At 34.6% G+C, this 27722-nt stretch overlaps 1 protein-coding gene across 5 annotated transcripts; it reads right to left on the bottom strand.

Moving 5' to 3' along the window:
• Nucleotides 1-44: 44 nt before the first annotated feature.
• Nucleotides 45-27722, bottom strand: LOC149775315 (malectin-B-like). Of its 5 annotated transcripts, XR_016416591.1 has the most exons (6): nucleotides 27246-27722; nucleotides 20428-20607; nucleotides 11091-11148; nucleotides 1926-9097; nucleotides 1824-1881; nucleotides 45-1792 (listed from the first exon to the last, which is right to left on the bottom strand). XR_016416591.1 is itself a non-coding variant. In XM_089944142.1 (4 exons), the coding sequence occupies exons 1-4, from the start codon at nucleotides 27636-27638 to the stop codon at nucleotides 8874-8876; spliced, it is 855 nt and encodes a 284-aa protein (XP_089800268.1). In that variant the 5' UTR covers nucleotides 27639-27722; the 3' UTR covers nucleotides 45-8873. The 5 variants fall into 5 exon arrangements, 1 of the variants encoding a protein (XP_089800268.1); XR_016416588.1 differs by having other exon boundaries at nucleotides 1824-9097; XR_016416590.1 differs by having other exon boundaries at nucleotides 45-1850; nucleotides 1882-9097.

Below are 27722 nucleotides of genomic sequence, written 5' to 3'. Positions count from 1 at the left end.
TGTTCATAAAAAATGCAAACAATAAACAATTACAGAGAAAAATCTATATTTCATGACCATTTATTTCAAACAACTGAACACACAACATACATTTAAAAAAATCTTGAATATACTGGGATATTTTTACAGATATTCAGAATTATCACATAGCGGTACTTGTTACTAATGTTATCTACAGCATTGTTCAATTTTTAAATGACTGTTCAAGATTTATGCGTTTCACGTGATGGTGCCAGTTTTCAATATTGAAATTTTCCATGATCTCAAAAGACTTTAGTCTATGTAACTATCTCCATCCAAAATATCAACCACAACTTTTAAACTGAATCTCATGAATGCTTCTAAATTTCAAAATTATTAATCACAATCATTTTCAACAGATACATTATGAATTTGCTATTTTTCATGGGATAGTAATTTTCATGGGGACAGCAAGTTTTCATGGATTTTTGGGACAGCAATTATCTTGGACTTTGTGGGATAGTAATTTTCATCTATATTTTGGGTTACCAATTTTCCTGGATTTCGTGGTTGCTGGAAACCATAAATTTAAAGACAATGAACAATAATTCTTCTGCGTAAACAATAGGACCCTTCCCCAATCCATGACATTAGCAACCAACAAAATCATAATTTTACATAAAATCACTACCACTGACACTCACAAAAATAAATGATAAACTAATTCACATTACCAGTTTAGTTATTTAAAAAAAAACTTAATGGGAATAAATTTATCAACATCTATATACTTATTTAACATCTACATGTCTTTGACACACACATTTTGATAACTTGTTCCATTTCTTCTAGACAGTAGTATCAGAGGTTGAAAGAAGCTGAAGAAGCATACAATTTCTTGATAACCCCATTAATTTTCATCCATTGCCTGAAAAGGGTATAAGCTTCAACAATGTTTCTTTAATATGCCTGAAAAGGGTATAAGCTGCAACAATGTTTCTTTAATATGCCTGAAAAGGGTATAAGCTGCAACAATGTTTCTTTCATATGCATTACTTATTTCAGTCGTTTTATACCTCATTTTATGTCATGGTGTTTTCATAATAAATATTTCAATGATTATCAGTCAAACAAGTAATCAACATTACACACTGGTAATGTAAATAATTAAAATAATAAAGCTGATAACTGAATATTCCCAAAGCAGTAATGGCTTCCTTCATGAATTGTAAGAAAAAAACCTGTAAAAACACCCCAGAAATGCCTAAACAGCTGCCAATCATACAAAACCTTTCTTTATCTTTAACACTAGGCAATCTACTTTAATGAATCTACTTCAAAGACATTACACATGATTCTGATATTCATCAACCTACATACAATTACAGATTTTTTGTACAAAGGCTCATTTAAAATGAAATTTCTGACTCAAAATTAACAATTTATATTCTTACAAGCTTAAATTCCATTTATAAAAAAAAACAAACAAAAGAAATAGTAAATTTCTCAAATTAAAAAAATGTCAAAATTTTCAATAACTCTTATCAGAAAATACCATCATTAATGAGACAATTACCTAGTGTAGGGTTATATGCAATACTTCATACATTAACATGAAAAACATCAGCAATGCATCACACCATTACATCGATGGTATCATATGATAAAGAGAATATTTAAAAGAAGCTTAGGACTGATGCCATAATTAATATACCACCATCTTCCAGTCGGTTTCTGATTCACGTCAATACCTATTGACTACCAGGAAATACTATAGACAGCAACAGTGTGATGCATCACATGACTGTCAGGCATTCTGGACTTGTATCACCTGACTGTCAGGCATTCTGGACTTGTATCACCTGTCAGGCATTCTGGACTTATATCACCTGACTGTCAGGCATTCTGGACTTATATCACCTGGATGCATCACATGACTGTCAGGCATTCTGGACTTGTATCACCTGACTGCCATTATATATCATATACAAATTCAAATGATCACAACATCAAAATATTTTAATGAAGTTTTCAGAATGCACTAAAAAATCAACCCTAATTCACAAGGGGTAAGTTTCTAACATTTTTTTACACCAATGTTTGTGTTAATGTAACATTTTATTTTTTTGGCAAACAAGTCTTGCAGGTCAGTTTTGTGATCAAGTAAAAAAGGTGAATAATAAAGAAAAGGGCCTTTATGTTTGGCCCAAATGAAAAATTTAACCCAAACCACTACACAATTGCTGATAATGGTGCTGTTTATGTTGCCATGGAAACAGTTGTGTATTGCATTTAAAAATTCAAAAAAAAAGAAAAATAACTCCAAAATAAATAAAATGGTATATGTACTTATATACTGCAAAAAATCCGATGTCATTGACATACACATATTTAAATGACTACTAATTGTTATTTATGACTAAATCCCCAAAAGTACAATAAAACTGACAAATTACTTAAATGGAATAGAATCTAAAAAAAAGTCATTTACATATTCATATATGGATATAAACTTAACTATCAAATTTCTCAAGTCTGCAGTAACAGTTGCTTTTTGCATTATTATGGACTGCAAGATAAACATGTGCAAATTAGGATGTTCCCCATGGTCTAAAAATTTAATCACCTCATATAGATATCTAAAAATTTATACCAAATTTCATTTTACTACTAAGTGTCAACGTTTTTTCTTAATCTTCCTAACAAGCTTTTTAGACTGGACATTTTTTATTTGTTTTACAGCAGAGTGACGTAAGCAAGGTATTCAATGCTGAGGCAACTGAAGTAAAGTGGGACTTCAAAACATGGAATGTTTAAGAAGTAAGCATGTCTTACGGTACACTACATTCATGGCATCTGATCCAATATATATATATATATAATATATATGACACATCCCAGACCCCAGGTTCACTAAACATCTCAAATTATCTTCCTCAAATTCAGATATTTTAGAATCTTTCCAACTGCACGACTGACAATAATGAAATGAATACCCAACAGGCACATAGGACTATAAAATACAGTCACAATATTTTGATTTTTCATTTGAAAAACAGCTTCAGCTTGTTCTGTCAGGAGAATCTTCCTTTCCAAGAACAAAAATATTCCTGTTAAAATTGCATAACTAGAGAGATATTTTTTTCATCTTTCAAATAATTCTGTATCAGCAAAAATTCTAACATCTAAAATAGGTCACAACTTAATACTGAGAACTGTGTTTTGAGAAATACATGATACACAGCCAAGCAGATGAGATATACATGCACTTGGGGTAGAGGAAATGTAGTGTGGTGGTGACAGTGATACAAATCTCAAATGAGAAAGAAACCTTTGAAATTTCATTAAACCTGGGTTTTTGATATGATGCCTACATGCTAACACTTTTTTGTTTTTTAATGACAAGCAACAGAGCAATAAAATAACAAAATTGACTATATAAACAAATTTCACAAATGCAATTATACAAATGAAAGTGTATGCTTATTGCTAAGTTAAATAATAAGCAGAAGGTTTCCTAAAACAAATACTGATACACTTACACAATAACAAAGCATTAAAAAACAAAACAAACCTACATCAACTATGGAAAAATATACATAGTTATGTACAAAATAATAACAAACTCAAATACTCTACCAAAATACTTTATTTTGATTCCATGGCTTTAAAAGCCCGCAACTGTGAAATATTTAAATACTTATATCTTTAGACATAAAATCTTATTTATCCGTCTGCTTCCTACAACTGGTGGCTGCAGTGCACATTTCTACAATAAACTGCAGTAAAGAAGGAAGTTGCGTTTAGCACACATTTGACCTAATTATATCAACTTAAAGACTTCTGCTGGCAAAGTTTTGAACAGAAGTTCGAAATCCAGTTCCAAGATAAAGTACCTAAATTTTTCATCCAACAACAGAAAGCTTCTGGTTTAAAGAGGCAAACACCAAACATCTATAAACACACATCAACCCTGCCAGTGGCTGCACATTATAAATTGGGAATTGCAAAGACAGCGTTGTGCTGCTGCACTACAAATAAGGCAGTCATATTCACAAATTGTAAATGTCAATAAGTTTCTGAAGAGACGAAACTATTCTGTTTACACATCATCTTAAACTGTCACAGCCAACCATAGTGGTTTTCTCTAGCATGAAAAGTCAAAGTAATAACCAGTCCCTTTATTACTGATGTTGAAGAAGAAATATTGCTAAAGTATGCAATTATATTGTTGAAAAGAAACTCCATAAGTTTGTTAGATTTTATCCACAAGTTTAACAGATGTCAGTGACACTGAAATACTTCTAAATGAACCTGACCATTTGTACATTACTTTGCACATTTTCACTTGGTATCTAAAGATTAAGCAGTTTATCAATAAAATTATTATAGTAACAAGACTAAACACATCATTTTGTAAACAAATGTTTTACTTTAAATATAAATTTGACTAATATAATTTCTCTGCTTACAGTTCTGACATGTATATGCATACCATATGGTACAAAGTATATCTGATATTATCTAGGTTATTTAAAGAATAGTGGACTATAAATGTTGTTGTGGGTTTCATGACGTTTTTTTGCACACAATAGCCAGAATATCTGGTGAAGGAAGAAGCTGGGAAAACCAGCCGGAAGAGCCACTTTCACATGAGAAGATATGATACTGGCAAGCTTTCTCATATACCCACAATGGCCAAGCCTGAGACTTGAACCCACGTGGGGAGAAGTGAGCTGTCAGTGATCTTAAAAAACTCAGCCACCTGGAGACCCCCATAAATGTAAAAATAAATGACACATGAAGCTTATTTTGATTTTATCAATTTTCCAAAACTGTTTTCACGCTTTAGGTATAAAAAATTTTTAATACATTTTAAACAGAATATTGATTTTTTAAATAAGTTTACAAGACAGATTTATATAAAAAAAAATGCAACAGTCCTAGTCCCAGTGTCACGTTAATCAAGAAGTATACTGCGATCCAACTTAACCATTCACATAAAATGAAGGAAAATGATACTCGTCATCACCACAACAATACTAGCTTACCAGTATCTGCCTTGCCACTGGATGAATCTGTAGAATTCGAAAGCATAATGCTGTACTTTCCGGGCTTGGAAATCATAAATCTTGAGCTTGAGACTCTGGTTTAACCAATCACAAAACAATGATACTTTCTAAAAGCATGCTTCTAACTGGCTGATAGGAAAATCAATATCTGACTAAAGTCGGTTTTAACATCTTCAACATGCGATCATATAATGTACATACAGATCACCCATAATAAGAAAGGTTTCTGCAACTGGTTGCACACTGCATTTGGGTAAAATACTTGTACTTGTTCTAGGGTTTAATGCCATTTTTCAGCACAAGATAGGCTATACATGGCGGCCAGTATAACTGGTGGAGGAAGAACCCTGGAAAACCCAGGGAAGAACCACTGACCCACGAGAAGCTACTGGCAGGCTTTCCCACGTACCCACGCTAGCCGAGCCTTGGACTTGAACCCACGCAGACAGAGGTGAGATGGCAGTGATTTGGAATGGTGAGCGCATTAGACCACTCGGCCACTCGGGGACCCAGATAAAATACTGGAAACCACTGCATGTAACTCCAGGCAAAGCAAGACAAGATGACGAAGAAATATATGAAAAGTTACTTTCAACATCAGAGTAGCTACACTTTTAATTGGACTATCAGAAATAAAATAAAACGATGCCTGAATCCTAGTGTTTCACAGGATTTGTTGGCAAATGATTAATAAAATTTTCTTTTACACTTTTACACTACTGACAAAACTTATTAACAAGTGAATAAAATATCCTTTTTTAATAAAATAAAAATTAATTTAGGTAATTTGTGCTTATTCTTCATATGCACTTAGCAACAGTGACATATAGCATTAAAATTTTCTTTGAAGCTTATCATAGAAGACAGGTTTATCATCTGGTTTCCTGCAAAATTCGTCACCAACAAAAGAATTACTGTGAACAAACATTATTTCTCATACATGATCATGTCTTCTAGTGTGCAAAACTAGTGCAGAATAGCTCTATCATAACATGTGACCTTTATTCTGACTTGTGGAACTTTCTTGACCTTATACTGCATGCAATGTGCAAAAAGTTGCAAAAATTTCAAAATTTCTGCCATCACTTGAGCATTCTTTAACAATAATCAGGAAAACATTAATTGCAAAACGTGCATGTTCTAAAAGATGTAGTGGTAGAAATGTTCTGAAAACATACGCCCCGACTGACCATGCCAGTCTAATTTCAAGTTACAAAAGCTGTCTCTATAATTGTAATTAAATTCATAATCTCATTTTTTCATTTAGTTATGAAGAGTAAATCAAAGCTGAATTGAGGATGATTTCATTATTTTTTGGCCCGTCTTGAATATTCTTATGGGCAAGATATGAACTTATTTTCTGACTTGTTCATTGCTCAAGCTTTCTGTACAACACAGTTCAGATGCTGTGTATTGCCATTACCATAGCTGTTTCAACTCTTGTTCTTTGAAAGCAATTTCTTAAAACATTATTTTTCTGTTTAAACAATCTTACTTTACTCATTATTATTTTTTGCATGTAAATCAAACTTATACTCTATCTAAAGGTAAGGAAATATTGATAGGCATTTTGATTTTTTAAAGTTACGTCAGTATCCACATCATTTTGGCTTAGATGCTCATTTATGGCTCAGAAATGTGAGAAAAAGAACAGGCCATCCCCTAAACTCTACCATTTTCCAGTAAAGCGAACAAACCAAAAAACTCCTGTAATGTTCTAAAATTTAATTGTGTCAAGCAAATATCAACAAAAGCACACCTATCAAATTTCATTTGATAACTTTGTGTGGTTTTGCAGCATCTTCTTAACAAGCTTTTCAGAATGGACATATGGACGCATGGACACATGGACTTGCAAGCTTACAAGCATGGTTCACCTTAATGATATGCATGGTTGTTTCTCATTATCAAATTCATTCAAAATCTCAATACAAGCATGTTTCATTAAAATCATTTCACAGCTTAAATTAACAAAATGAACTGTGTTTTAAACAAGACATGATGTACAGTCAAAACTGTTTGCATAATTTTCACAAATCAATGTTCATGACACAGGGTCAATAACAAATGAAAGCAAGTGACTCTAACATGTTATATATACAAAGTGAATTGGGTAAAGGTAAAAGGTAACTTAAATTTTAAAAAGTGACATAAACTTTAACCAACAACAAACATTCAAAATTATAGTAAATGTCCCTAACATGGAGGCATATGAAGTTTTAGAGAAAAAATGATGGAAATTTGAAAATGTCTAATAAAAGGTAGATTTAGCACTTATGTTTAAAATCTTAATGAAACTCAAGTATTTTCTAACTTTATTTTTCAAGACTAAGCTCATTTTGGTGTTAAATAAGAACTTTCAGAAGTTTGATTATTTGTGAACACATAGAAAACAAATATCAGAAATAATGAATTATTGAAAACTTCGACAGCAATCTTTGTCTTTAGACTAGTTAAAATGTTTCTAAATAAAGATTAATTAAAGCAGCTTTTACTATTGGACATTTTTATCCTGAAATCATGCCTAGCTGATTACACATCAAGAACTAAATCATTAAGTTTACTCCACAAAGGAAATTCTAACATGTAAAATGCAACATGTGCAACGGCTGTTTTATAATGAATCTACATGACTTCATTTCCAAAATGTATGTATGTATGTATGTATGTATGTATGTATGTATGTATGTATGTATGTATGTATTGGGGGATGGGGTCAGTGGGTTAACAGCACATCATTACAATCAAGGCTATATAGTGCTGTGCAAGTTAAGGTATGACACAATAGGCATACTAAACAAAGATAAAGACAAAAACCCTTAAATTAAAAATACACCAACCATACTATTCTAAAAAGTACAAGCTGGAATATCATCTTTAGACTTATTTCAGGGAAGGGGTGTGAAGCGGAAATTTTATTAACAAAAAGGAAATTATGGTCCCACATTTCTACAAGTTTTATTCACCCTATCTGTGCTTATAATTTACAGCCAACATATATTCAGCATCAAGTAAAATAAGAGATTTTTAATGAGATGAAGATTATCTGTTACCTAATGATCTGTCAAGCACATATTTTGCATACACTATACCAGGACTTGATGTACAGCTTTCCCCCAATGTAATGCACCTTATTATAATGTAATTCCAGATATAATGCAGAACAACTATGGACCCCATGACTAATTTATAATAAGGGATGAAAGAAAACTTGATTGTGCCTGCTATACCACGGTTCTATATACTACACTATTTTCAATTGATCACGAATCCATATAAATCGTGGTTTGTTATATAACATGGCTGGTGGTAATGGACTCAGACTACACTGTTATAATGAGGTTAAGCTGTATTATGTAGTCAATACACATTTTCTGTGTTATGTAGTCAATACACATTTTCTGTATTATGTAGTCAATACACATTTTCTGTATTATGTAGTCAATACACATTTTCTGTGATAAGATAACAAAGTATCATAATGTCATATAAAAATATAACACTTCCAAATATGGCCTTTCTGGACCAGAGAACAAATTCAAACCCAGGCACATCAGTAAACACAAAATGGGTTTGGAGACATGTATTTTTTTAGAAAACATTTCAACAATAGCATATTGGAATATTAAAAAAATCATAAAATCAAACAGAAGAATTTCATTTATGTTCTTGAAAGAAATATTGCGAATCTGCTGAGATATCAATACAAGCATACAAATGAACAAGACGAAATATTCTTATTTCAATTTAGAAAGGTAGGTTTGTAATAAAAAAATTGAAAATTTTCTTTATCTGATACAGGATACAAATGTCTCAGCTTATTTATCTATGCATACCTATTCACAATTTACATAGACAAAATAGAAGGGGAATGAAAGCCCCAACAGCTATAAAAACAGGAAGCAACATGGTGCTGGTGTCGTCTGCTGCATAAGGGTCCTTGACCTTGGGCCCAGAAGGACGGTGAGATTTCGCTGGTTTTGTCTCTGTTACTTCTTCTTCCTCCTCCTCATCATCTTTTTCAATAATGTCTTGGCCAGGCAGGGCAGGTAACTTTGGCACATCTGCAAACATAGATATAGCAATGGTGCTACATAAACCAATAAAGACACTGGTGAAGGGTAAAGTGGATTTGGTTTTTGCTTGGTGTTTATAGCACTGCATCACTTTAAAGATTAATGAGTCAAGCAGAGCAAAATGGTCATACTATGTACATGATCGCAACTCATCCAATAAAACCTGCATGATTCTGGTGACCAGTCCAGTACCTTAACCACTGGGTTGACTGATTTAAAAATTATAAAGTACTTGTCCTTGTCAGTATATAACCTTGACATGTAAGGTGCACTCCAATGAGAAAATCTGTTGCAACATGACATGCTAACAGATTATATTTCATGCTGTTAATTCTATGTACGATTTAATGTTTATTTTCTAGACCTGTTCACTGTCAAAATATAAATCCCAAATTACAGTGAATCAAATAATATGTATCACGAAAAATATTATAAATATTCAATTTGCATTATTCATTATATGCTGTGAGCTTTGTAAAATTGTATTTTGTAGCTGACCTTGTCCAAAATCAAGTTCATTGTCTACCTGACCAGAATCATTGATTTTTTTTATTCTGCAAACAAAACAGTTTATTTTATTCTGCAAGTGTATGTTAAACAGTATTATCTTAGTACAAGACCTAATTATAATTAAATGTTCTAGAAATTAACATTTGGCCCTCAAAAAGGTTATTATTTTTGTCTTTCATATTATATTGTTTACTGGAAAATTATTTATTTGTACTGTAAGATCCTTTAATAGAATCAGTCAGTCTCATTGTTGTGTTCAGTATTTCAGTACATTTGAGACAACAAGCCATTTCAGGCATGCCAACATCTTTGGCATTAAATTTTATTTGAAAGATCACTCAAGTATATCCACAACTTTATTCATTGGACTTGTGTTAGACATTCTAGGACTATTTGGGATTTAATCTGCAGTACTATCACACTTTTAAATTTTTCTTGCATTGTAGGGAAATAAATTATTTCTTGAATTTTACAAAACTTGTTGCATTTTGCTCTTTTACATTACTTTGTTTATGACCATAGAGTTGTAATAGTACTGCTTTGTAGTTTCTGACACACTGAGCTTGCAATGTGATATGCATCATTATATATCAATGTTTAGATGAATAAGAATAGCTGTACAAAGATCAAGCTGACCACCTTTCTAATTATTGGTAATATGCTCTGCTTCTTTTGAAAGAAATGTAAAAAATGGCTGTTTTGAGGATAATTTATATTTCTCATTTTCTTAGGATGCATATTATGATGTATGATATTTTATGAACTGTCTTACTTCAAATGTATTAACCTGCAATGAACCAGAACTTACTGACTTCAACTAATACATGCATAGGTGGAAAGAAATATCATGATACCAGTGTGCATCAATGAATTGTTACAGCTCCATCAACTGGAACTTGGACTGCCAGTGCATCATACAGCATGGAGACCATAAACCTCAGACCGCAACACTGTAATCAATTGCAATCAATTTTGATTACAATTGTAAATGACCCCATACCTGATCAGAACCTAGTGTATATGCTTTCTTATATGCTGAGTCCAACTGCAAACAACATAAACAGAGTTCTGCCATCACATCATACATCAGCAGCTCGGTGTCTATGTTTTTTGTTCTAATGATTACTCCTAACAAACTGCATAAAGCCATATCTGTCAATGCTGTATGCAATAGCAAATCTATATCTTTTCAGTTTGCACTTAGCCTCAATATATAAGTCACTACAGTACTCAACAAGTACTGCTCATGGATAACAAATGCAGGTACTCCACATTCTACTACTCAAAGATAATGAATACACATAAAATCAAGCTCAACAATTCTACTACTAAATAATAATTAATGCAGGTGAAACTATACACAACAATTCTAATGCTCATTGATAATAAATTCAGGTACTCAACAATTCCCCATCTCAAGGATAATTAATGAAGGTAAATTACATGCACCTCAAACACTACAAATACATACCATCTAGAGTTCCTCGCATCAAATACAATGCATTGATTTTTGGATTGTCCAAGTCTCCCTGAAAGAAACATAACATATCTGGGCCTTAACAAATGTGACTATGACAAAATGTCTATTCTAAACTATGCTGTATCTATGCTATACTGAACTATCAAAAACAAAATATATGCACTCAGTCTTGTCCTTGCTGGGTAAGCAATTCTTATTCACACTTTATCAAAGAAGGAAAAATAATCCACATGTTGAAGAAAAGAAAAAAATCGATTCCTACCTACAAATTCTTACCCTTGGGCGGGATTTCCCAATTCTGGACTATATGGTGGATTCCTTTAGTCTTGTCAACTGCTAATCCAGGTTAGATAAAAACACCGTTATGGATTTTCAGATGTAACAAATGCTCCAACTGGATGATAACAAATACTGTATATACTCACTTACAAGGATGTTTAAATGCAAACAACAAAGAAACTGAGCCAGTAGCTTCTCGAGGGTCGGTGGTTCTTTCCGAGGATTTCCAATGTTCTTCCTCCACCATTAATACTGGCCGCCATGTATAGCCTATCTTGTGCTGAAAAATGGTGTTAAACCCTACAACAATAACAACAACAAAGAAACTGATTTGCTGTCATACAAATGTGTTAGCGGATCAGAGTCTACAGTATTTTTCTACTGATTACTCCTAAAAAACTGCATGACTGAGATCTGCCTACACATTATAAGATTGCAGATCTGGTTCTGTGCAGCTTGTAAGCAAGTATGTAAAAAATGATAAAATACCACATCACAAACAAAACCCAAATACTGCTCATAACGATGGGAGCATCACAGTGGGAGAACTTTCTACATCTTGTTTGGCAGAGCAGGAGAATGTCTGTTGGAAAATCGAATTTTGGACCTGCTGGCCTATCAGGAGCTATAACTCTTGTAAACGATGAATTAACAAGTATGCCCTTTCCATCTAGCATGTCTTTCCATCAATTAAATATATTAATGCTGGCTTTCCTCTCCAGGAGACAGATATACAACAACCTGCTTGTAATTGAAAAACTGGCTGGAGGTAAGCAACACAGACTGCTGTGCTGCCATGAAAACAAACTGTGATTCTGAGAGGCCTGATCTATGTATGAGGGAATACCTACCATAAGCCAAGTGACTTTCTCACAGAGGCTGACATGTGACCACCAGGACAACAAAACAAATCATTTGCAATGGTCTTGTAAACAGGTGTCCCAGGCCATTAAGATTTCCTGACGCATCGAAGAGACAGAGGAGCTCTGGGGTTGAGATACAATTCTTTGTGAGGAATGATGACACCATCCTGAGGATCTTCAAAGCATGTTCCTAAGGGAGATAAGCACAAGTGTTTTAACTCCATCCCCAATTGGGTGAAATGTTGAAACAGGACAATTACTGCTTCTGTTCTAGCTGACAAAAAACGCAGTAGAAGTGAAACCTGGGAATTCATCTCTCAAATTAAAATACAACTCGCCTGATAGTTTTGTAGCATGATCGAATAAAAAAAAACACAACTCACCTGGTGGATCTGTAGCATGTTCCCAGATAGCTGGGTGTCATGGCTATGGAGATGGACCTAAAGTTAGGCCCTACTTTGTCCATGGTGTTCTTAACCAGAATACTGTATTCCCTAAAGCACATGTCAGCTATTTCCCAAAGGATTTGTGGACTGGAATATGGAAGTACAAATACTGCCATTCTAGACTGATTGTCTCCCTTCTAAACATCATTTGGAACCAGTCTTGGCATTTCCATTCTTAAGTACAGTGCCTATATGGCGAGGCTGAAAGAGCTCAGGTCAATGACTGGCCAAAGTGTGCCACTACCCTTTGTCAATAAAGAACAGTCTTGAAAAAAGAAATTTGGAGAATCTGTGTTTTGTGATAAGACAGTTTATTTTCTCCTGCAGAATAAAGGCTATAATGGATCATTTGGAACATATGTAGTAACAAAGGCCCTGACAATGTAGGAGGGGTACTGAATGTGATCTGCAGAATCCATGGATTGTAGAGCCAAGTCTTTCCTATTCCATAACAATGTCAGTATAACCAGCTCATTTCCATACTATGTGATAACCACAGCATGAACATGGTGTAATTTCTTTCAAGAAAGATGCTGGCAGGGAGAAAAACTGGTGAAAATGACCCCTACCTACACATTTCTTGTCATCACTGGCCCTCAATAACATGAATGCATGTAGGGCCAGAAAGGCAGCTTTCCAACTGGACATGGCTTTGGAGGCAGGGGCCTACTTACAGACTTCCTCCATCTGACCAGAGCAGGTCTGATGGTAATGGCTGTGATCTTAGTGTAGCTTTGTGATGCACTTTGAGGAAAATGGAAGTTAAGAGCCACACATCTTTTGCTGTGAGCTGTAGATTCTTGGCTACTGTCACGGCACTGGCAAGTGTTTTGAGTGATGTTGTTCATTGCATCCACCATCTGTGAAACTGATTCAGGTCTAGTAATTGCCAATGCAATAAACCCACCATTTGACCAGACTGTTAACCACTTGAATATGGGCTGGTCTATTTTCACAAGGAATTCAACAGATGCTGTGATTCTGTACACCTCTGGAGATGGTGGGCAAAACACCGCCAGTAGCAAAAAAGAACTTCTGTCAATCAATGCATGAAGGCCTGGTCTTTTCTAGTTATCCTGCAAAGCCTGCAGACTGGATGCAATGTCTGTCCAGAGTATAATATTCTAACTTGAAATGATTACAGATTATCTCATATATGGTCATATATATCTAGTATACATATCACACATTATCTCATATATATATATCACACATATTATCTCATATATCATCATACATATTTAGTATATATATCACACATATTATCTCATATATATATCACACATATTATCTCATACACGGTCATATATATCTAGTATATATATCACACATTATCTCATATATATATATATATCACACATATTATCTCATATATCATCATACAGATCTAGTATATATATCACACATATTATCTCATATATATGTCACACATATTATCTCATACACGGTCATATATATCTAGTATATATATCACACGTATCATCTCATATATGGTCATATATATCTAGTATATATATCACACATATTATCTCATATATGGTCATATATATCTAGTATATATATCACACATATTATCTCATATATGGTCATATATATCTAGTATATATATATATCACATATTATCTCATATATGGTCAGGGCCTTGGTTAAGACTGCTCACTGGAGACAACTCTTCTTTTAAGGAAATTGCCCACTCATCCTAGATTGATTAGATGCCGATTCACACCTTGAGAACAAATCTGAGTGCATTTTCTACCCTTAACAAGTGCTGAAAGTTCCACATCACTTAACATTTGGCATGCATCAGTTAGAAATAACCTCTGCTTAATTTGACTACTTGTCAGTCTACAACATGTTTACATGGATAACTCGTATAAGCTTCACACTGAGATGGGTAAATATTGAGAACAGTATGTTCCAGTTTCAGACTTAAACTGAGATTTCCTAATGACGTTCACATTTACTGTGACACTTAAACTGAGATTTCCTAATGATATTCACATTTACTGTGACACTTAAGCTGAGATTTCCTAATGATGTTCACATTTACTGTGACACTTAAACTGAGATTTCCTAATGATGTTCACATTTACTGTGATACTTAAACTGAGATTTCCTAATGATGTTCACATTTACCGTGACACTTAAACTGAGATTTCCTAGTGATGTTCACATTTACTGTGACACTTAAACTGAGATTTCCTAATGATGTTCACATTTACTGTGATACTTAAATTGATGTTTCCTAATGATGTTCACATTTACTGTGACACTTTCAGCAATTTAGGCATGTTCATGTGGATAAAGCTTCCCTTTTGATGAGCTATCACACACTTTTATCTATATGAATCAGAATCTGACAGGAGACAGAGAATTTCAAAATTGTTGCAATTTTTCACCTGATCTGGCAATTCTACTGTTGTCCAAGGTCACAGATATTTTCAGGACTGACTGACACATTGTGATGCCAAAGGTAAGGCGGAAGCAGATATTTCTCAAAATATGTAATTACTTTTCACAAGACAAATGTTGCCATACTACATCTGAATGAGTATTTTAATTATCTCAGCCAATTACCACCAACTTTCACACAATATGTTCTGTTATTATCTATTTATATGTATAAAGCTGACAATGTAATTGGTGAAAATCTAGTTGGTATAATGACCTTGTAATGTTTTAATTTGTATGGCCATTTGGTAATCCTCTTTTATGTGTAGCTCCCTAGAACAGAGTTTAACCAAAATGGATCATTTAGTATGAAAGTTGTAGAAATTCAAATGGTTAAAATTCTTCATTCAAATGTAAGTTACTGCCATTTTCTTGTGAAAAGTAATTATGTACTTATATAAATATCCACAGGAGTCTTAATTTTATGTGAAAGTGTATTAATAAAGGTTCAGTCTTAAAAATACCAGTGATCTGCTGCATGTACAACAATGTCTGACCAGACAAAAATCACACAAGTTTGACATTCTCAGAGGCTTGACTTTATCCATATCAAACTGTAAAAGATGTGTAACAGCTTGTTTGAAAGGAAAATTATGACATTTAGGTTTCTGAAAGGTTTCACTTAAGAACTTTATTGTGTTGAGTATAATGATGGGACAAGTAACTTTTGCAAACCAACTTGTCACAGTGTGGGATTTGATGCAAATCCCTGTCTATGGTGGGGATCACTCTTGCCTGACTCTATCAGATTTTTTTTAAAGTTCAATATTGCAAGGTAGGGGTCATACTTCCAAGGTAACATATCTAAAGAAGAATAGTTAGTTGTTAGTTACAGGCATAGCAACAGCAATCATATGTTATGGCAAATGTCACTACACTGTATGCATCAGAACTGATGTAACTGTTCAAACATTACGGTACCACCAAATACTGAAAAATACATGTATGCAATGCCATTGTACAACAACACTGTGCATCAGGTACAATACTGTTAATAAACAGATAATCAATGAGGAGATCTGTGAATATAGTGAGGGTTCTCTGCAGGATTCGGATAGTTGGATAACAGGACTGCTTTCTTGAAATAGGTCACAGTCCCAGCAATAAACCGCAATCCCAATAATGATACCTTTTTTCTGTTGCAGAGTTTTAGAACATAATGAGAATACTGCTGTGTAACAAATATTTATTTCTAATGCTTGTTCATTGTGAAGTAGTCTCATAAAAAAAATCAATTAAAAAATAAAGTAGTTGATAACCATGACAATTGTAATTGTTTGTGATGCTACAAATATATGTATAATAATTCTCAAAGCCATTACTGTGAAATTTTTAAATTTTGTATACAACTAGAAGGAATCAAGAAAAAGATTACACTTTTTTCTATATTAGGTTTAGCGCAAATCCATTTCAAATCAATCAATATTCCATGACAATAGAAGAAAGCAAATTTTTTAGTAAATGTTTCTTCTATAAAACTTTCCTGAACACATTACAATACCGTCTTTTTGACAAAGGGAAACAACTCTTATGGGTTATCTTCCCTTTCTACCTGATAGGTGGCTATACCAGTTGTTTTTACTTGAATGCGACTTTAAAGGATGTTCACATTGCAGGGATGGATGAGAAGGATTATGTGTAATGTAAGCAGACATACATATCTACACACACACACTGACACTTAAAAAGTTCTTTCTTCGAAGCTATAGCCTCCCTTAAATTATAGCAAAAATGTGTCTGAAATCATGGAGTTTGTTTGAACAACAAGGAGAATGCAGCACCCTTTTCAGAACCCATGACTCTGCATTGAGGCCAATGATTCATATTTTCTCTTACTTAGGAAGACAGTCAGCATTCATATTCTGTAAGTTTCTGTTACATGTTGGGTATCAGAAGGATAAGAGTATGTGCCTTGAGACTTTCACTTTGGGGCAAAGGCACAGGCTGCTCAGGCTTTTGGGTTTGGTGAGACAAGGATCAGGAGGAGCCTGGTACTCAATCTCATTGCAATGAGGTCTGTAAGAGATCAATCCCAGCAGATGCAGATCTGCCAAAGGACTATGCAGTGAGGACCAGTTGATTCCATCAAGAGAGTGAGTCCACCAGAAGCTTGAGACAACCAGGGATGTGACAGACTTGATCATGGATCTGGTGACAAGAACACTGCCTGAGAAAAAGTCCAAATGGGAAGGCAGATGTCTGGGTATTTGGTTCTCTCTTCTGTTCTTATATAATTGATGACAGTACAGTTGCTGTGAAGAATGAGAGAATCTTTTATTGATGACATGTCCAGACTGAAATGTTTGCAAAGGCCTTCATTTCCGGGGCCTGAAATGTCATAAGCATTCCTTAACATTCCAAATGTGGCTCACTTGAAAGCAGAGCCAGATGTGGGCAATGTATCGAGGCATGTTGGCATTTGTGCAGGCTATGATTTTTGGTGGTTGCTGCTGGGAGCTAACCACCATCAAAATGGATTGATCCTCGGATTGGAACTTACACAATTTGCAAGTTTTGGCCCCCAATGGATTAGAATGATGATCTGCTAGGGTCTCATAACATAAGGCAAGATGCTTAACAACTGCAGTGATAAGACCTAAAGGGCAACAACATTCCCTAGCTAAGATCTGACTCTCCAAGCGAATGAGGATCACCACCAAGGTAATCTTCAGTTTATGTTCTTGGGAAGATATGCTCAAAACAAAGGGATTATGAATGAAGTGCCCGAAACCATTTTGAATATTCTTTGGCGAAAACAAGATTTTCAAATTGGCTGCTGACTGTATACGCTGGATGTCAGCTTGACAACATTTACATTTATGACCAAGCAGACATCATTAGAATTTTTTTGGTGAAAACCCCAAGTCATAATGATCATCCATTCAGGGGTAGTAGTGATAAGAAGATTTTCATGACAATTGTTATGGCAGCCTTACTGGACGCAAAAACTGACATTTTCTTTTAGGACCAACCTGGTATCATAAGATGTCTATTGGCAGGGTTCTCAATAAATTTTACCACGGAACAGTCATTCGACCCGTGACACCAAAGTCTGACGAGTCAAAACTGAAATTTCAAGAGTAATTTTGTTTTTGACAGCTTAGTTGGAACTGTTGTGTTTTGTGGAGCAAAGAGATGATTAAGATTTCTTACAATTTCAGATCTATTCTCCTCCTCACAATTGTTACTAACTTTCTGTTTCCTTTTAGTCTGAGGATTGGAATGATCACTGGCAGGTCATTTCTGAGACAGAAGAAATTACAACATCCAATGATTCATTCATATGAGACAGTGTATGACAATTCGCTGAAAAAGGAATAGGTGTGTATCTCATAGTTTACTGCAAAGACTTTTTGGTAAATAAAATCCACAATTTTAGGGTCCTTCTAAAAGATCACTGACTTGTGACCACTGAGGACATTAACTGTACTTAACAGACTCGCAATATCATCGTTTTATTTGAGGTTGCAGACTGCTTTCCATTATTCCTCCCAGTTCAACATGAGATATGTTCCCTATTTCATACTTCTTAGCCAGCATTTTTTTTAGCATTGGGAGAAAGTGTATGTTCAGGCAAATTGACATTAATTGAGCATATTAACCACCATTAAACACACATATATACCAATTATTGTGTATTAAAATTATAATAATACTAATAATAATAATGATAATAATAGTAATTATTTTCAAAAGCAGTAGGGTAGATTTCAACTACAGAACAGTATGTGCCACAGTCAGACTTTAAAACAATATTTTTGCCCTATCATCAATAGAGTATGTATATTGATGGGCAGACCAACAAATGCTGATATTTGATCAAACGTTAGTGCAGTTATAACTGATTCCTCTTCCTCTAATTACCATAAACTTCAAAGATAACATCAGAACAATCTAACCTAGATTCAATTATGCCCACCTAAGTGTGACATCTGTGACATGTTAGCTCTGCCCAGTTTATATATATTTTGAATAGGTGCAATATTACTGGCAAATAAATTGTTGTTGTTGTAGGGTTTAACACCATTTTTCAGCACACGATAGGCTATACGTTGTATTAATGGTGGAGGAAGAACCCGGGAAAATCCCGGAAAGAACCACCGACCCACGAGAAGCTACTGGCAAGCTTTCTCACATACCCACATTGGCTGAATCTGAGACTCGAACCCACGCAAACAGAGGTGAGATGGCAGTGATCCATAACGGAGAGTGCCTTAGGCCACTCGGCCATTCGGGGCCCCTCAAATAAATTGTAAACAGTAGTCTACAGTAAATGCCAGTCACTGGTACATAGTATGTTATTAAGGACAGTGTTCATTTAGTAGGGAATTGTGCCAGCGGCAAATTAAGTTCAATTAAGACTGATACTCTGGCCCAAATCAACATGTTATAACAATGCACATTCTGGAATTATCATGTTTCAAAAACAAGTTAAACTGAAATTCAAACCATCAAAACCCAAGGGTATATGTGTATTAATAGCCCTGCATTAGTGAAAACCCCATGCTGATAAAGCATTTCATTTGCAGAGAAATAGAGACAGTACCATTTTCAAGACGTCTTTTTATCAAGAAAAGCAATAACAAGACTTTGAAAATGGGTGCTGTGGTGGCCATATAGAATGTAAAATTGGCACCACTTTCATTTAAGACCAACTGGAGATCATAAAAAGTCTATTGGTGAATACCTGATGTCAATATGACTTTCTGTTCAAGTAATAACAAAATTAGTAATATGACTCTCATGGTGGCCATATAGGATGTCAGATCATCAATATTTTATCTAGGGCCATCATAAGATGTCTTTCATTGAAAATCCCATGTTGATACAACTATCCATTCAAAAGGAACCATCAGATGATTTTCAAGGTAGCCACCATACTGGATGTCACATTGGCAACATTTTCATTCAGGACTAACTTGACAGTCTTCAGTGGAAATGCAATACTGATATGCGTAGTGACAACAATATTTTCAAGATGAATGACATCAGATGGACATCATTTTCATTTAGGTGCAACTGGACAACATACAAAAATCTTTCAGTGAAAACCCCACGTTAATATGACCATCCAATCAGGAAAGGCAATATCATTTTCGACACTGTGGTGGCCATATTGGATTTGCAAGTGGTACCATTTTCATTTAGGACAAACCGGACCATGGGATGAATCTGTGTAGAGATAACTTGTGCTAACAGATAGATAGACAAACAGACCATCCCATGAGCTCTTTTGGTCCATCAGGGTCATTGTACATGTGCCAGAGAAACTTTTAATCAAACACTTACCTTTAGAAATTCAACTCTTATCTTGCCATCTTTCACATCATGTACTTCTCCATTCATCTTCAACGTTCCTTTATGTATAGAGAATTGGACATATTCATCATGAGCAACACCTCGACCAACTTTACTGAAGATATCAAGTTCACTGATCACTATCTCTCCATTTACGCTGATATCAAAAACCTGAAAACAATTGAGACTAAGTTAACCTTAGGCAATATTTTGTCTCCTTGCACTGTCTCCATGCTTTAACAAGGAACATTTTGTGAAGGGAGGCAAAAGTCAAATATATAAATGTGGTTAGGAGCGAAACAATACACCTGTGCTGCATATCGATACAATTCATGATATGCAGCCTGTGATACGATACATATCAATACATAGGAACTTGATGGCTTTTCCATCTTTGGAAGGTAGGTGGTGCCCTTTCATGTATACTGACATTCTGGTCCTATTTCCAGTATGCAGATTACAGACATATAGTTATCATATATTTACATGCAACTCTCATTTATGAGAAGATAACAATAATACTTTCAAACAGACTACCTGTTGGTTGCAGTGAGTTTTGTCTAACGTTTTAAGCCATTAATTAGTGGCTCCATTTAACTCCTTTTGTTCTGTACAACATGAATGATTTGAAAACATCTTATTACCAATTTTGTGTCTAAGTTACATGTGGAAGACATTACAATGTTATCTTCAAAACAGAAGAAATAATGCAATTTCCTCATTCAAATAAAATCTCACCTAGAACAAATTCGGGCATGTGAATAAGGTTGAATACCAACAACAACTATCCCATTTTACTTCCTGCAGATGCTAAAGACTGCTGCAGCCACAGGTAGTTGTATTTGTTAATGAAGAACAACAACTATTGACTACACCCAGTCCTATTATAATTTTTTTTTAAAACTTGCACAAAATGATAAACTTAAGTTTGAAATCTGCATTATAGCTCATTCTATGATAAATTCATTTATTCCATCACTGGTTAAATATCTCAGCATAAAAAAAGAGAAATTTCAAATGTGTTCCCCGTGTACAATTTAAGAAGAGATGGTGACAGCATTTTATCTTAAGGGAGACCTCCCTCTTTATAAAAAAAAAAAGGGGGAGAAAAAAATCGGCCATAGGTCAATATTTATCTAAACTTCAATATATATCTCTTTCTTCCTGCTCCACTTTCTTAGAGCTCTACTGAAATCAACATCTTTGACAGATGTCACCTCTAGTATAAGCATTAATCTGTTAATTAATTCTGAGCATACTCTGTTCCTTTTCTTTGTACCAATATTGTTTTGTGCTTCTTCCTGAGGGGGCATATAAATAGCTAGCTTTGTCAGCTTCAATATGTTGGGAAACTGATCTTTGTGACTGTTATGTACAATTTTCCAGAGCTTGCAAATATTATCTTTTGGATACATCTGCTCCAAAAGAGTATTTTTCTCTAACACAAATCAGTAGTTTACTGACTACCATGCCAAATTTCTTATCTGTTCCATAATACTGTATAAGGGTATTTAGTCCATCAATGCTTGTGCAGACAGAGGTATTAAATAAATATCTTGACTTCTTAACTTCATTTTTTAACCCTTATTTTATTCAATTTATCTTACCCCTGATATGAATACATGCATATAATTTTGTACCATATGATCTGCAGGGCAAAATTTTATTAATTCAAAAAAATGAAAATTGCATTATACTTTTAAATTGTCTTTATTTTACTTAGGCGCAGTAATCTGCTCTTTGTACATTTAACTTCGAAATATTATTGAAAGGATCATGCTGTCTATTTTTTATCCATCCAGCATGTACATCCGACTCGTATTTAACACCATTTCATGCTCAAAATCACTCATTAATATTTCCATTAACACCCCACCCACCCCGCTCAACTTGGCCTAGTAATGTGACCCCTGCTGTAGGGCAATTTTCCATAAATATTTGTGTCCAGTTCAACTGGCACTAACACAGAAGCAGTGTGTTAAGCGATACTGTCAATAATCAGTTTAGTTTTCTAAGTAGTCAAGCAATGCCTTAACATTCCAAGGAGGAACACAAAGTGTTAACCTTGTAGTTTACTGAACATTTAAGAATGAATTAATAGTGAGTTAAAAGTGCTAAAAAGGTCTTAATAATTAATGTGCATAATTATTTTTTGCATGGAAATCTACAAACTACCACCAGGGATCAAAACTGATGCTAATCTACTATCCTGAAGTTAATGAAATTACTTATGTATCACTAAAACCCTGCTGTAACTAATCCTCTGGAACACTGAAAGGGACTGCCGTCACTATCATACCATACAGGTGCCCACACACCCCTGATGGCCAAAAAATAGAAAAAGGTTTTAATGTGTAAGAGTGTCCCCAAAAGGTTTGTTTGTGCTGTATTGCAATAAAAAAGAATTTGTAACAAACATTTATTTAAATCTTGTTTTTGCATTTTGGGGTTTTCCCTAACGTTGAGTTTTCCAGCCTGGTTCCTGTCAGCTAGATGGGGAAGTTCATCTGTTCAAAAGACTTCTGTCTAATGTCACTATCAGAACAGTAAACAAGTGGTCATATATGGTTAATTCCTCTAATGGTTAATTGATCTGTTTACTGTTAATTGAGAATTTTCTAACATCCTACACATTTCATGATGTATAATAAAATGCTCCAGAGTGCAAATTAACAGGTGTTAAACCATTCCTGGTGTACATTACAGTGATCATTGTCAAAACAGTGTAACGTCAACAAGCACTGATGATAACAGAGTATCTGACTAGTACATGTACTGACCTTTTGGAAAATGCTGCTTTAATCAACTCAATGAATAATGCAGAACAAAGAGCTTTAATAATTTTTATCATTGTCCATAAACATTCAATGCACTATATACTGAAGATTGTAAGCATATGAAAGTCTTTTTGCACAAAGTATGCAGCCACCATCGAAATGGCAGAAATTAGTAGATGACAAGAGCAAGCATGGTCACAAATATGTCAGGGGTTGAGCTACCAGGTGAAGTGGGCAACTAAGTTGTCTAAAGAATGTAAACTTTATCTTTTTCCGTTAGGAAAGTGAAAACGAATTCACCCTAGGTTTTTTTTTACAAATGTATAATAAGTTACAGTAGTTTATAATCTTTTAGATGCTCCCTCTCTGTAACCAGGAAGTTATGCCAGTGTAGTGTTATGGCCCAAGGCAAAATGTATTGTATGCAGTGTCGATACCAATTGCGCTGACAAACTCTTGCACATTCACAGATGTGCATGACTTCAGCAACTTAGGCCCACCACTGGATGAAAACACACTAACTTCTGTTGCGATACTTAAACATCAATTATGTAAATAGTCATTGTTTTAAGAATATACTTTGGTTGTATGATTCAGTTGGAAAGAAGGGTCTATTTCAGTTATATTTTGACATGAATGCTTCGTTATCTTGTCATAATGTTTAATCGACAACAGCATGAACAGTATAGTAAGCAGTTACTTGCGCCTTTCAGTGTATCCCCCAGTGTTGTAAAATTGAGGGTTTAAAAAAAAAACTTGGTGTCAGAACAGGGGGTCAAAAATGTACTGACAAATTTTCTTCTGACCCGTACTTTTCCAGCTAGAAATAGGATATTTCAACTTGCACAACATACTTTCTCTCTCTAAAAATACAAATAAACCAACATGCACAATTAACAAATGCATTGTCCATTAAAAAAAATAACTGTATTAGTTCATTTTCCTTTTAGTTGAAAGTTGTACTTTTAACAGTCTCCTTATAATCAATTTTGCAGCAATATTATAGACCAACACACTACATATAAGCCAATACAAAAACCCAAATAAATCTTTTTAACCAAATGGCAGTTAATTTACTGCCTGTTGTAAAATGTGTACTATCATTGGTTTCATTGTACTTCATCCTAGAACACATTTATCCAAAAATCAAAGAGGCTAATGATTCATCTTCTTTTTAGTAAGTTACACTTGAACTTTTTAAAACTTTCTTTTATTATAGCAAAGTTAAAAACCAACAAAATCTGCAATAACTCTCTGACTTTGTAATCCAAATAACACATCTGACTCTGCAAGCTCACTGGTCTTTGTTGTGAATGAATGCCTTGGGTGATAATGTGTTTTCTAGATACCTTGTAGCGAGCAAGGGTAAATTTTTTAATAATCTTAAATCCTGTCATGAAAGGATTATTCACTTTTGTAGTCTTCGCAATCATGCGATCAAAAATCACAAAGGTAATCCCAATGGATGTGCATACTCCAGTCAAGGGAATTATTTTCTCCATTTTTCATTAAAGTTAGATCCATAGTTACTCTTCTGTGTTCTGCTTCTTTCCCTTCTTGGCAAGTGATTATTAGTGCATGCCATTTTAATCTGGAGATCACTTTCTAGTGCAACAAGCACTGAGGTTCAACATCTGGATGACATCTTGCTGAGCTCGATGGAGACTGCATAAGAGCTCGTGAGATTAGGGGAACTACTCTGTAATAACAATGCCTATGCTCTAAGTATACACGATGCCATCCCTCATCCTAAGCATTGGATATTAAATAAATCCTGATTGCATTATACAAATCCTTTGCATAAATAAATGCTATTGTTTCAAAATAATTTAGAAACCATTTTGACTGCCATTTTATACAGAACTTTCAGATAGTAAAAAAAAAACATTTAAGTGGTAGTTTTTTTAATGCATTTTTCCAATTGTAAGACAATAATCTCCTTACTCCTTTTAGTAAATATTAATTACATGTGCTCTTTTAAAGTCATATGGCCAAAATACACTGCAGATATCTGAATCAAAATATATACTTTCAGATATGAATACAATGGGCATGAACATAATAATTTGTATGCATGTACTAAATATGTTTATAATAAACATATAACAAAGATTTTTCAACTTGAAAATAAAGTATTGCTTAAACCAAAGTTAAATGGGTACTGAGAAATAGAGGACAAAATTCAAATAATATAAAGAAAAAATACACACACATATACACTGCTGCCAGTTCTCCCTAATCAGTCCAAAGTCACTCTTTCTCTAAAATTTAAGTCTTGCTTGACTCCTGCATGTAAAGAATATACTTAGTGCCAGCAGAATGCTGGGAAAATTAATACAAATGTCCAAGTTATGACCCAGTATGTTGTGTACTTTATGCACTAAGTTTTCAGAGAAAACACAAAAGAGCAGTGGTAACTTCATTCACAAGCCTTGGTAATGTACAATATGTATAGTAATGGCTGCTGTTTGATTTCGCCTAGCCCTATAATGTAAGACAGCAACCCTGATATTTATGTTTTGGGGGTCAAGGTCTTACTGCCTAAATAATAGTGCTGATGTTCCATGTCAACTAACATCAGAACAAGTATTCAAATTTTCAAAACAGCTCACACTTGGCAACCCATATCGATGCTTTTCTACAACTGAAAGTCATACTGACCTGAATGTGATCAAAGCCGGGAATGCAGAAACTGGTTAAAAAGGATGATAATCATCTTGAACAAAATGAAGTGATCTGAACATGTTCTTTAATATTAATATATCTTTATAGTTTCATAAAAAAACATACTTCAACTTAATCCTACTTAAGTATTCACGGATTCTATAGCATTCCAGCCAACTTTAATATGGGCCAACAAAACTTGAAAATACATCCATTTGCTTGTGTAAGAATCTGAATTCAGAAAAAGGACATCTGAGTAAGCAAAGTCTGACAAAAACATTATTACTTCAATTTGATGAAAAGCTTCAATATGGGCTACCAAGTGTGTGAGATTTATGATTTTTTTTTACTTCTTGTTCCAATGTTAGATGAGTTGGAACACGCTACATTGCACCATTATTTATGCAGTAAGACCTCAACCCCCAAAACAAATATCAGGGTCAATGTTTTACACTGTATGACTAGTTTTAGCTAGTCCTACAATGTAAGACATAGCACATGTTGTTGTTTTTGTTTTAGTGATATGCCTTACCATCCAAATAACAAACTTGAATAGCCTGTTCCAATGTCAACTGACATCGGAATGAGTAGTCAAAGTTTCAGGAATATCTCAAACACTTGGCTGCTTATATCAACACTCTTCCACTAATTTATGTGTAATTAATATACTTACTGTGCTGTCTTTATCTGGCGGAATGAAAATATGACACTAGCAAATGGACGTATTTTCATGTTCCATTGACATACATTTGAATTTGATGCAATGTGATGGTAGTCAAGGTATGATGAAGTATGTTTAAGTAGGTTCATCTGGTGGATATGTTTCTTGAATGAAAAGAAACGTTGCTTACAGTTCCAATATATTTTTATTCATTCCGTTAAAGAATATTTCAACTTAACCTGATTTCAGCATTATTGGCTTTCCAGCCAACTGAAATGTAGGCCAACATTACTTGAAAACAGGTCCATTTCTTTTGTGAGAAACTGAATTTATTAGAGATGGTAAGTCAAGTCTGACAAAAACATTATAACTTTACTTTGTAGAAAAGCGTCGTTACTGGTTGCCAGTTGTGTGTGATATTCCTGAAACTTTTACTTTCGTTACACTGTTAGTCGACATCAAAACACGCTTAACACGCTCCGTTAGTTAGGCGGCAAAACCTGTCACCTACCCCTCCCCTCCCCAACAAAAATATTGGGTGATGTGTCTTACGTTTTAGGGCTAAGTTTTAGCATGATCAGTAAAATTTAGGCAGCATCAATGAAACAAATTTTTGTTTAGTGTGCCGGTGGGGATATGGAGGGAAAAAAAATCCTAAATTCTAGCAATGCACCCTGAACCATGATAAGGTTTTGAACCGTCTTTACCTTCTGATTAGGTGCTGTGAACCAGACCTCACAGAACTTGAGCACTAGGACGTAGTCCCCGTCCCCTTTAAGAGGAATATCATAACCAAACTTTGACACGTGATACCGCTCCGTTTGGTACAGAATCTGATCCTGGGGTACAACCCTCTGTATCATCAAGTTCTTTCCGTAGTCGGATGATATTCCCTCGCTCTGTAATGGGTCCGCTTCAAAGCGTATGCCATGGATATCCGTGTGCGCCTCTCCTCCACAGTTCACCGCCCAGACAACTTCCCCAATCCCAAAGGACTGACCTAACAGTGACAGCGAGAAGAATATGCTGAAAAGATGATGTTGCTTGATTGCACAGTATCGTCCAATGCGACATAAATTTCCCAAGGCTGCCGAAAACATAGTGTTGACTATGCTTCTTTACAGGTTCCTAACTCGCAACCGGCGACTCTCACCCGGAAGTGACAGCACGTTGGGTAGACTGAC

The sequence above is a fragment of the Sinohyriopsis cumingii genome, chromosome 19 (assembly GCF_028554795.1).
Source record: "Sinohyriopsis cumingii isolate HCF-2022 chromosome 19, ASM2855479v2, whole genome shotgun sequence".
Taxonomy (NCBI): Eukaryota; Metazoa; Mollusca; class Bivalvia; order Unionida; family Unionidae; genus Sinohyriopsis; species Sinohyriopsis cumingii.
The sequence above is the reverse complement of the archived record's forward strand: the minus strand, read 5'-3'. Positions and strand labels throughout refer to the sequence as shown.